The 12633-nt window shown below is 39.6% G+C and overlaps 1 protein-coding gene and 1 long non-coding RNA gene across 2 annotated transcripts in view; one reads left to right on the top strand and one right to left on the bottom strand.

Annotated features, from left to right (window-relative positions):
* The window catches only part of tenm1 (teneurin transmembrane protein 1), a 207813-nt gene that overhangs the window by 147932 nt on the left and 47248 nt on the right, over positions 1-12633 (top strand). The window contains exon 22 of the mRNA XM_030396497.1: positions 4115-4347. Within this exon, the coding sequence (XP_030252357.1) occupies positions 4115-4347 (233 nt within the window). The remainder of the gene's footprint in view (positions 1-4114; positions 4348-12633) is intronic.
* On the bottom strand, positions 10738-12582 carry LOC115568848 (uncharacterized). Its single transcript, XR_003981452.1, has 2 exons — positions 12521-12582; positions 10738-10920 (listed from the first exon to the last, which is right to left on the bottom strand). It is a non-coding gene; the product is annotated as an uncharacterized LOC115568848 (long non-coding RNA).

Here is a 12633-nt window from a genome sequence, read left to right as displayed (position 1 = left end):
TTTGTTATTATGTGTGGAGGGAACTGGGGATTGTTTGTGCCGTGGTTGTTATTGCTGTTCGTTTCCCTTCCACTGGATAAATGGATGAATGTATTCGGAGCTGTGAGCGCCTAATTGAGAAGAAGACAGGTGAAATGATCTGTAATCAGTTATATGCGCCGTGCAATGCTCATGGTAGCTTCAAGAGGGCCCACAAATATGATATGCTGCGCAGAGCAGTGGCACGCTTTGAAACCCGGCGAATAACTCTCTTAGGATCAACTTTAAATTATGTATGTGCAGTTCAGTGCAGAGCTCTGTAAACAGTTATGCACTTAATGGACTAGATGACTGACAGTACCCGTGCCCATGTTGCAGTGTGGGTTTTTTTCTGGGTTTCAAGAAGGAACAGAAGGAAGTTTCTTCTTTAGAGAGTAAGGGTTTGTATGGGCAGAATAATCTCACAGCGTGGCACTGCTTTCCCAAGCAAACACAAGGTTTTGGCAAGCCATTAGTAACCTGTGAGAGTAAGTTTTGGGGTCTTTAAAATAGTAGAAATGCAGTGTAATTGAGCAAGAATGTGCAAAAGCATGACATTGGCAATGTTTTCCTTGACATTGTAATTTCTCTCTCAAGACTTTTCTCTGTGGGAAAAAGCACTTACAGGGTGTCTTTGAGTTTAATTGGCAGGACGCCTTTGACCAGACCTGGCTGACATTGGATTTTCACGCTACAAAGTAATTGCTTGGATAAAGTTCAAAGTTCAGCATTCAAATTCTCCATCCCACTTTTTGTAACCACTGTGTTTAAGTCTCAGTAATGTGGCACAACAACCTGACATTGCCAGAGGTTCTCTATAATGTCTGAACTGCCGACTATATGTACAGAAGCGAGTCAAGTCTTCTCTGTGCAGCGACGTACCCACAGCGTTGGCACTCCTCCTACACACAGTGTAGTATACAGCTCACAGTCAATATGAGGGTAAATGAAGTCAGTGCACACGGTGTGCTAAAGCTAAGCCTGAGGCTTACGCTGAGGACAAAAGACGGTTTCATTAAAACAGTATGAGAAGTACATAATATCATGGTCCTCCACACGGCACTCTGTATTTTTTAACCTTTCGCTGAACAAACTTCCAGTCTTTTGTCCACTCTTGCGTCTCATCAACTAACAATAACAACCAGAACAATAGACAATTACGTGTCCACGCGGCTCATTTTGCTGAGGCCAGATTTAGCTATATGAATGTTCTGGGTTTAATTTTGGTCTCAGACCTTTGTTGCATGTTATCCCCACTCCCTGGTATTGTCTCTCCTGTTTTCCTGTTGCTCTCACTTTAGTTTGCTTCATTCTGGAGCATGTTTCGGGGAGCAATAAAATATCAAATTAACCACTAGAGACCACATTTCCGGCTATCACATATAATGTAGAAGACATAAAATCAACAACACAAACATGCATAAAATACAAGTGTAAACCATTTTCAAAATGCACCCGTGGACCATGGCAACAAGGGTGCCATATAACAGAAAAACTGTATAAGAATGCAGCTTGTGTTAGGATTTATAAATGCACGACTTACACTGCTCTCCACCTTATCCAGGCTGCACATACATTTATACATAAGGTTCCTTATCTCTGCCCGACATGTGGGTTCATTTAAGCTGATGAACAAATGACTAGAACTCTAAAATCTCACACATGAACATATTCCTGGCCTCATTGTAAGCAACTAAACAGGTTTCTGCATACAGCTGAAATCACAGGTGAGCATTATATAACATATACACGTAACCCCGAACCAAGAGGCCCAAATGTCAGGTCGTCTTTGTACTGATCAAATGAAGCAAAAGTGAGGGAGCGTGATATTAATTGAAGTTAAAAGTGTGTTCCTTCACTGTAGTTTTGACATGTGCTTTCTTTACTGCAGAGTTCTAGAAATAATGTATCTGCATATGGTGTTAAAGTAAATACAGTTATCATTTTTAACAGGAAAAATAACACATATAACACACTAACAGTCTGTGCTACATGTTAAAGCAAGGTTGTGAAAGTAGGGCCGGTGGGCCAAAGTTGGAACGTCATGAGGTTTCATTTGGCTCGCCAGATGTTTTTAGCGAAAATAATTCAAATGAACTAAAAATAAATAAATATATGAATCACTGTTTTTGCTGGGGAAGTTATAATGCACTTTAAGAAATACTAATAAGTCCTAATTATTTTTCATAATCTGAGCGCTGCAGGCAGAGTGTTTGTCTTTCAGAATTGTTGCTTCTCAGATCGCCATACAGCCTTTTTGCATTCTAAGAATACACTACAATACAAAAGGTGCCTGCTCTTGCCCCGTGTTCCATCATTAGATTGCAGTGTTGGCCCTCCAAGGGAAAAGATTGTGGACCCTGCGTCAAATAGTAATGTTAAAAAAGGCCTTGCACATTAGCACGATCCTGATCTGGCGTCTGAATCCAGGGTTCATTTTTAGGGGAATTGTGCTACTAAATTGCCGAATGTTTTTTCCATCTAGTTTGAATATAGTATTTAAAGGTATGTTGAGATTAGCTCGGGTTTACTTCCCTGCATGGGATTATTAGTTAGTAGTTGAGCCAAGTTTATTTTAAATGACAGGTGTAGACTCAATATGCTTAGAAATAATACTGAAAAAATGACTTGTGCATGATATATGACTAAAACATTTACAATCAAAACATAAAAGATATGAAGGAATCATAACAAAAAGGATTCGGATGAAAAGGTTATGATAATGTTTATTGTTAAAAGGTAATAATGATGATGATATTGATAATACACATGCTTGAAAAAACTGCTGGCTGTTAAGGACCTAGCAAAAAGCTTTTATTAGTTAATTAATCATTTATGTTTTTAACCTGCAACATACAAGGAATGTATTAACCTCTGGTTTAACATTTTGCATTCATAAGCCTATTCACATTTTTTCTTAACACACTTGCCAATTCAGAATCCTAAAAAGGAGATTAAAATGTACAACTGCTATCGAGCCACTGTGGCTGTGGGCATCTGTACTATTTAACTTAACAGGACATTAATCTTGTTGTAGCAGCACAGGCACAAGTTTACTCCTGGATTCTTTCATACTAATGCTATTCATTGGGATGCCCTGATTGCCTCTAAATTCCCTTTACTTCAACTGATGGTACTGTCTCGTCAGGAATACTGAGTAATAGTATCATTTCACAAACTAGGCTAATCTCACTGACTAAGTAAGTGAGAAAAATAGGAACATCTTCTTGAACTCAAACTAAAAACTCACTGGAACTGTTAGTGGCCACTTGCTCAAGTCGTGATTGGATAATGTATGTATAACTCTACCATCTAAATACAAAACCGTCTCAGTTTAATACTGATGCCTCTCTATGGCCTACATAAGCAACAAAACCATCAGTTGGAAGACTGGCAAGTTATATAGTTATTCCCAATGACTGCCACCAGGTCAAATTCAAAGTGTGATGCCTGGTGAAAAAAGCTGCTCTGTAGTCTGGCGGTATGGCAGAGGATACTTCTTGCCACGTCAGCAGCTGGCTTATAATGTAGCATTTTGTTAGCTTTGCTACTGAGCTAAAAGTAATGGATCCTTGATTAAAATTAATAGCTAATTGTAGTGCATAAACAGTTAAAAAATAGCTAACAAAAACATGCAACTAGTAAATATTCCATAAAGTTTGCTTAAATGAACGGATAAACATTTGGAATAGGTGGCTGAAAGCAGTGACTACATTGCTGAGATAAGTAACCTGATAGATGGATACAGTTGAAAGAGCTCGCTGAAAGTAATGATACCTGATAGCTGACAGTCATCAAAATCAGCTCAAAATGTAATGTAACTTTTTTTTTGCCTTTTAGCCTTTCTACTGAACTCTATCTTACTGTTAACTACTACCATAAGACATAACATTACATTAACTCTGTTTAGCTTTAGGATTACATGTAACCCAAGTGTATGAACTGCGCTAAAGTAAATTACCATCCATCCATCCAAAATTTCCAGCAATATGTTGCCTCTCATTCTTTCCAAATCTTGGCCTTTACAAGTCTTTACGAGGCTGTGGAAATACCTCAGCTCATAGCCGCTTTAACTTTATTCACTTTCTCTCACCAGTACCAGCCCTGCTCACAAGTACTACCTGGCCATGGATCCGATGGGGGAAGTTCTCTACGTTTCTGATACCAGCAGTCGCCGGGTGTACCGGGTGAGAAACCTCGGGCAGCCGAAGGATCCATCTCGCAACCTGGAGGTGGTAGCCGGTACAGGGGAGCAGTGCCTTCCTTTTGACCAGAGCCACTGCGGAGAGGGCAGGAAGGCCACTGAGGCTGCACTCAATAACCCTCGAGGTAGGAAAATATACACTACATCTAAAGAAGACACTTTCACAGTAGAGGCACGGCTACCGCGCACTGTTGCCATGAGTATGAATTACATTTATCATCCCTCCAGGCTAATATACAGGGATTTGGGGTCAGTACTCATAGATCAGTGTTCAGTAATATTTGGTACAACTAGCTGGAGGACTGCGCTTCCACTGGGTTTCTGAAGGTCAGTACTTTTGTACTGAAGCAGCTCATTACACTGATGTCTTGAATAATTTAATATGTGCCTGATTTCATGAAAAGACAATCTGGCAGTCTGCATGTATGTCATCACAGCTCACCATTCCAGAGAGCACAATATGTTCAGGATCAGCACTGAGATTGTTACGGCACACACAGAAATCATAATCTCATGAGAAGTCGTTCCGATAACCCTGCAACTATCTTTGACACACTGTGGGCTTTGATCGTCATCCACCTGGAAGCATATTATTTAAAAATGAGTCCATGTGGGAGAATGAAATAATTTTTTTTATAAGGCAATTAGGGGTGTGAATCTTCACTGGTCTCACGATTTGATTCGATTACGATTATCCAGTCAACGATTCGACGATGCATCACGGTTACTGCACATGGCTATGTTTTTATCAAAGGATGCAGGCAGTCATATATAGATAGATAGATAGATAGATAGATAGATAGATAGATAGATAGATAGATAGATATAGATATATAGATAGATATAGATATAGATATAGATATTACTGCCTGTTTATTTTATGTGCTCTGAGAAAGCACAAACATCACAAAAACTAGAACCACGAGTTTATGTAATGCTGTTTACTCGTTAACAATATGTTAATTGACATATAAAAAATTTTATACTGATTTAAACATTTACCATTGCCTTGATTGGCTGAGCCTACCGGTGTGAATAAATATACTCGATTAGTTTGGCTCATTGTGAAATTACCTGGGCTTTGGTTTAGTGGTAACGTGCAGGTGTAACCTTTGCTGTTAAGTGGTTGTGACGGGAGATTATATCCCGGCTCCAGTGTCCTCAACAGGTGACGAAACCCGGTGTTGTCAACAACAGAATAATGCCGTAGATCCTTACCGATAAAAGCTCCCACAGATTGGGTTATTCTCTCCCCTTTCTCCGAGTTGGGTGGCAGAGTTGGCAGCGTGGCATCAGTTCTTGGCTGGGCCGGGTCTGCTGTCTCTTTGGCTAACGTGGTTTCTCAAGTTAGCGGTATTCCCGAGGTAATTGATTTTTGTGTGACACACTTTACACCCCGCGTGTGCCTTACCCAGTTCACACTTGTCAGTGTCTTCATTAAATCCGAAATGTTTCCAGAGGGCCGCTTTTAAATTGCTAGGTGAATTGCATCATCATCATCGCGAAGCATCATTCAAACGATTAATTTCCACACCCCTAAAGGCAATATTGTGATCATATTTTGTATGTTTTATACTGGCTTCATTGCCACTTTTTTCAATCAAAGCTGTAAATCTATCAATAGATTCATCCGTATCTATAAATTCATTCTCCTTCCTTTCTTTGGTCATTTCCTTTTTGTTTCTTGCGTTGTTCCTGCACGCAGGCCTGACTCTCCACATCTTCGTCGATATAATTTTGGACTGTGAGTGAACTAATGTTCTATATTCGTCAAACAGAAGATAATTACTGTACAACTCCACCGTGATTAGATTTATTCTCTAAATTACAGTGCTGACGTTGCTCTCCTTTAAAATGCAAATATGTTTGTATAGGATATCAATTTTCTGAAGCGTAATCCGCACACAAGTATTAATGTTATGACTGATTCCTGTGTTATGTTTTGACTAAAGAGACAATCATTCGGAGCTTTGCTTCTCATTTAATTTGTAAAATGACGCTTTCACTCTAAGCCCCTCGAATATTTAGATATGCTGTGGCATTTAAAATAATGCTTAATTAGTTCAAGGACCATACTGTGTTCTGCCACAAAAACACCCTGCACTTCTCCACCAGCAGCCTGTCACCAGCTGGGATGGATTGATGGAGTCACGCTGGTTGTGGCTTTTTCTCAGCCCTGCCTTCAACATTTTTAAATATAAATCGATCTAACCAGGCAATAGTGTTTTTTCCGCTTTTAGTGTTTGTCTTTCGCTGGTCAAAGTTACTTCATTTCGTATGATTTTCCTTAAAAATAACTGATGTTTTTGTAAAAGGGAAATCATCTGGGGCAACCTTTTCCACAGCATTTGACATTTGGCCATGTCGCAGCAGGAAAACACAGGTGTGACCAATAAAACTAATAATCATGGCGGAAATCCATTCAGGTGTTCCAGTTACAGGAGTCTGCTATTGTGCCTGCTGGGTCACTGTCATGGCTTACTGGGACACTTGAATGGAATGAGGACATCATCAACGTTATTAGAGGCATCTGTGCTATTCTTACTATAACAACTCAAAATGTCTGCTTTGTGTAGATGCCTGTTCTCTGTTCCAATTTATTCTAGACCGCAAGCAAATTTCGCCACAAACTGCCCTGACGGCTTTGGGTGACGTCACTCTCACGTCAGCTCAGTTGTCATCATTCAGCCTCCCTCTAGTTGCCATAGTTAGCAAGGTTGTTGTCAGATTGGACAGAAAAAGTCAAATGGTGATGCTGCCATGGAAAAGAGCAACGGAACAGGAGCAGAACTTTCCCCAGAACATGGAGGTACCACTCAACGAAGTAAGTGGAAGTCGTCACATCAAGCCTCCGGCAGGATAATTGTGGAATCAATGACACAGCAAGAGTGGGCAATGGAGGCTTCACTCAGAGTAGCATGACAAACACGGGAAGCCCTCCTCAGACACTGAATTAATAAAAGAGTATAAGATGGATGTGACAGAGTCATGCTAGAAGGAAGGGAAAAGGATGAAATGAAAGGGAAAATGAATCAGATACCACTCTCGGATTCCTCTGCAGCAAGACGAACTGCAATTCTTACTGAGGATTTGCTCCAGGAACTCTGTGATGACATAAAAAAGGCACAATTCATCATACCTCCCATGGATGAATCAACGTGGATGACCAGCCTTGACAGAGGGAGAGAGGGGATCGGTGTAACGCTTTAAAACCTGGCACCCTGGTCTGATGTATCACTGCATAATCCACCAAACAGCTGTGTGTGCGGGTCTGGGTGAAATGTGCTCAGTAATGGCAGCTGTGATGAGACTTGTGAACTATTTGAAGGCCTCATCTGCACTGCAGCATCGCATACGACTCCCTGCAAAGTGGAGTGAAAATGGAAGTTGTTGCGTTTGTGAAAGATATTACATCCCACCTCAAATACCTTAATGTTGAGATTCAGGGCAGAAACAATGAGTGACCTCATGTCTGCAGTGTGTGCTTCCCAGAGGAAGCTCTTGGTGTTACAACTTGACATGCAGTAGGACACATTGCACTTTCCTAAATTTATGGAACAAACCAGTTGAAAAAAATCACCATCAGAACCAGCTGAGTTCCTAGAAGGGCTGATACAAAATTCACACATCCACCGTGAGGATCTCAGCATGGGGAAACAACTTCTACTGTACACTGAAAATCCATTTCTTGTCAAAAATGTCACAAAATACTCGATGGAAGCACAGAGAATCAGCCACAGGGTCAATGCACTTTCTCTGCAAACTGAGTTGATTGAGCTCCAAGAAAACTCATCTCTGCAGGACGCTTGCTGTGACCCTGTCACTTTCTGGACAAAAAAGGTCTCTGCTGAAGATGCCTGTTGCCTACAGAAGACGAACCTCCACACCCTCACTGCGTTTTGCCCTAACTTACCGCTGTGTGTCAGCGTTTTTTCGACAATGAGTACCGAAGAACTCATACTACAGCAGTCTCATTAGTGAACACTCACATCAGTGTCTCCTTCTGGACATCACACAGTTTGAGTCCAAGAAAGGCGTTGTCACTTCCTCTTCCATTAAAACAGAAATGCTATTACAAAATAATGTTTTGACAAGAAATTGATTTTCACTGTACAGTTTAACTTATTCATATCATCATCATCATTACATTTGAAGCACCTTTACCACATCCGTGATGTGTTGGAAATTTGGCTTTAGACCTCTAATCCTGTGAGTTGGAGTCCGGAATTTCTCACTTAAAATGTCCAATTTCCAACTGACCCGGTACAGAACTGCAAAAGTGAACAAAAAAACTGCTGATTGTGACAAATAATGTTTCCTTGGTAATAGACGGCATTATATTTCAGCACTTTTACACTTTGGAATGTGTCTAAATATTCTCTTCACTTTGATAATAATACAAATACTGAAGTCACAAGTACAAATTAACATCCTGTTCTTCTGTGTTGTACTGACTTGCAGATGAATGATTATTAGGGATGTCCCTAATCAGGTTTTTTTTTAACCCCAATCCCGATCCAAGTCCTTTAATATTTAGTATCTGCCGATACCGAGTCCCAAACCTATACTTAGCCTTAACTAATATTTTCCTGGATAATACAGCTGCATTAAGAAAAAAAGTACCTGCATTCCTTAATAGTTTTTTTTTTATTTTGTTGAAACAAAGTATATACTTTCATATGACTCTTTCTTATTCTGAATATGCTATTGCAACATTGGCCTACCACCTTCCTTGTGTTAGCAGATGAGTCTGTGACGCTGTACTGTGACAGCAGACCCTCGTGTACAGCCAGCTGAAGTGTGTGAGAGATGCAGCCCACACTTGGTACCTTCATATCATCCACTGCTTTTTACATATTCTGTACGTTGTCATGTAAAATGACGTGGACGCGTTGCTTGTCTATTTCAAACGCGTTCAACATTTCCTTGATTGCCTGTTTTACATGCTCTGCTGTATGAGACCCATGAAACTAGTGCGCATACCAGCGTTGTAACTCGAAAAAGGAAGAAATGTAATGTAATGCCGAGATGGTAGGACATACCGGGGAATAAAAAACTCCAGGTGATGAAGAAAACCCTGATCCTCTACCACGGACATCAGCTGGTTATCCAGAGCGATTAATTTAATTTCCCTCTATGTAATATTTTTGGCCATGTCGTTGTCTCGAGGATATTTCTCTTTCCTTTTGAAAGTATCTGCGAGTGTTTGTTGCTTCGGTGTCTTTGCCTGTATTGCTTGAGTGAACTCGTTGTATTCTTTGAGTGAATGTTTTTTATTTGCTGTATCAAATGTGTAGTATTAAATGCAGTTATTTTGTTAGAGCACATATCTGCGTAACGTTAGTAAATTACTAAGCAGTTATTTTTCCCATTTGTTTTGAAACATTATAGATCTGATAAAAATAATAAGAATATATATCTATATTAGGGCCAGGACTCGATTAAAAAAAATAATCGAATTAATCAGAGGCTTTGTAATTAATGAATCGAAATTAATCGCATTTTAATCGCATATAAATATTTGACCTGAGAACAGTGAGAAGCAATTTTTTTCACATGGATTTCAGTATACCATTGAATAATGACTGAATGCAGAAGCTTAAGCAACAAAACATTGTTTTTGTTTTTTCAAGACCAACAGACCAGTGCAAATTTTTAATATTTTTTTGGCCTTTTATGGCTTTATTGACAGAACAGCTGAAGATATGACAGGAAACAGGGAGAGAGAGGGGGGGAGCTAAACGCTGCCCCGACCAGTGCAATTTTTGCCATAAAGCTCCATCCGTCCGCTTTTGAAAACCAAACTTCCCATCCACGGGGCCAACCAAAGCAGTCTCATCTGCTTCTTCGTTCATTGTTGTTGTCTGAAGTCATGAACGTTAGTTGGTGCTCCAGTATAATCGGTACCCCTGAAACTCTTCCAGTGAGAAACGTTCCGCGGTGCAAAAATAAGTGCGATTAAAATGCGTTAATTTTTTTAACGTGTAAATTTTTGTGTAATTAATTAATCGTGATTAACGCGTTAAAGTCCCGGCCCTAATCTGTATATATATATATATATATATATATATATATATATAGAGAGAGAGAGAGAGAGAGAGAGAGAGAGAGAGAGAGAGAGAGAGAGAGAGATATATATATATATATATATATATATATATATATATATGTATATATATATACACTGTAAAAACTAACATATAGAATTTACCCAATAAATCTGAGGTAACAATTTGCATCTACTTTTTTGGGGTAGATTTAATTCCATATTTTGAGTATAAAATAACTGAAATAAAAAGCTATGGAATACTAAAATAAATTGGGTTATATTTATCTAACATTTCTGTATATATTTAACAACTTCTTACTCATTAAAATTGGGTAAAATTAACTTTTGATTGCTAAGTAGGTAATACCTGATAATTACTATTCAAAGTTAATCAATATCATTTAGTTGCCATTACTTGTTCTGAGAAGGTAAGATTAACTCCCCCCCAAATAAAAAGGCTTTCAGATGGTGATCATAAATGTTTTTAATCCATGAAATATTGAATTTCTCAGTTTAATAACATAAACTAAAGTAACACAAACTTAGTAGGTTGGTCTATCAAGCTTCTGGAGGACAGACGAGAGGACCTGAAGAGAGGGCAGAAGAGAGGGCAAACATCAGTGAGGGTCCACATACAAAGTGACTCTGTCTGTAACAGAAAGAACAAAAATACTAAGATATTACACAAGAGAAATGATGACATGTATCTGGGAAGACAAAGATAGTACGGAGGTTGTTATGGAGGAATAATAATTTCTCCATAACAACTGACTAACTATACATTATCCCGCTTATTTCACAGCTTACAAGTTAAATACTTAATTGGAAATATAATGTTTATCAAAACACGACTTATATCGATTTATGAATTGCATCATTTAGCGATACATGTTACGATGTGTGTATTTGTGTTGTCATATCCGTCAGAGGCTCTGATCATTTGGTTTTCAGCTGCAATGTGTAAGGAGCCTCCACTCTCCCTGTAACAAGTTACAAGGCATTTATCAAACATTACCATTAGTCTGAAGCTCACATATATTGGCGGGATACAGGGATACTTATGAGTTGAGTTTCATCTCATAGCTTGTACACATGTTTGTCTTTACTCTGGTCCAATACAAACCAACTTCTCTGTCAAAACTCAGCACCACTGGATAAGTGTCATGTTTCCATGACGACTGACCAGAAAAGACGCTATGTTTACATGAGTCCCGATTGTAAAAAATGAAACTCTGAGAAGTAACGCTAAACTTTAACAACAGAGACACACGTGAGCAGTACACAAGCTTGCAGGTAATTAGTAGGGCTGATCATTTTGTTTATAAACAGACCTGCAGAGACCGACTAGCCATGCTAACGGAGCTAACGGGTGAAAAAATACACGTTAGGCATTTCAGATGTTGGCGACATGTTGGCGTGTGAAAGAGGTAGAGTGATGCAGCACGTCGCGGAGCCCGTTTGTGTTGAGGAGGAATGCCGAGGGGTAGCCTACTAGGGCTGTCACTTTTTATTCGAATGTAATGACCTGTTCGAATTCAAAATGTACAGTATATAAGCGCAACAGACCGTTTGGAGTAGTTCGCCTTGTGATCCAACAGAGGGCGCTCTAAATCAGCTTGACCTATTGCACGCAGTATTAACGTTAACCCTTGACCTAGTGTCCTCTGGAAATGGAGGACACTAGCGAGCGACGCCGTCCTGAGCGGACAATCACGACACCAAAGCATCTAAGAAGTAGCATATGGAAGTATTTAGGGTTCTACACCGTAGATGGAAAAGTAACTAACAAAGCTGTTTGTCAGCTTTGTACAAAGCAGCTGTCTTACTCTACAACGACAACAAATCTGCGGCTCACCTGCTAGCTTACAACCTCGTAAGCTAACGTTAGCTTACAACCTCGTAAGCTACATTCATTCGAATAAATTGCGTGTCATTTCAAATTCGTTCGAACTTGATTTTTTGAAAAAGTGACAACCCTATGGCCTACTGAGTGAGTTAGTGACTCAGTGGTGTTTCTCCAGTGATGTGTCCAGACCATATAACTGTTAGTTAGACTGTATATAAAATAGGTCCAGACGATAAAACAGCCATGGTGCCGCCAGCGACAGGTTCAAACGTTCGGTTCAAGTAATGACACGTCACACAGATGCACGCCGAATACAAGTGAAGTGGAATGTCTCATCATTTTATAAAATATAATTTGCATTCGCGCTATTATACACATCAGTAGGCTTATGCAAATAGCTTACCTTCCTTTCCGAAGTTCGATGGTAGCTGGCACTGAGAGGAAGATGTCGGTGAGGAATTCCTGTGTCCCGCTCAGTCAAACACGCCGTCTGACGCATGCGCAAGTTGGAGCACA

This window comes from Sparus aurata, chromosome 18 (genome assembly GCF_900880675.1).
Source record: "Sparus aurata chromosome 18, fSpaAur1.1, whole genome shotgun sequence".
Classification (NCBI taxonomy): domain Eukaryota; kingdom Metazoa; phylum Chordata; class Actinopteri; order Spariformes; family Sparidae; genus Sparus; species Sparus aurata.
The sequence above is the reverse complement of the archived record's forward strand: the minus strand, read 5'-3'. Positions and strand labels throughout refer to the sequence as shown.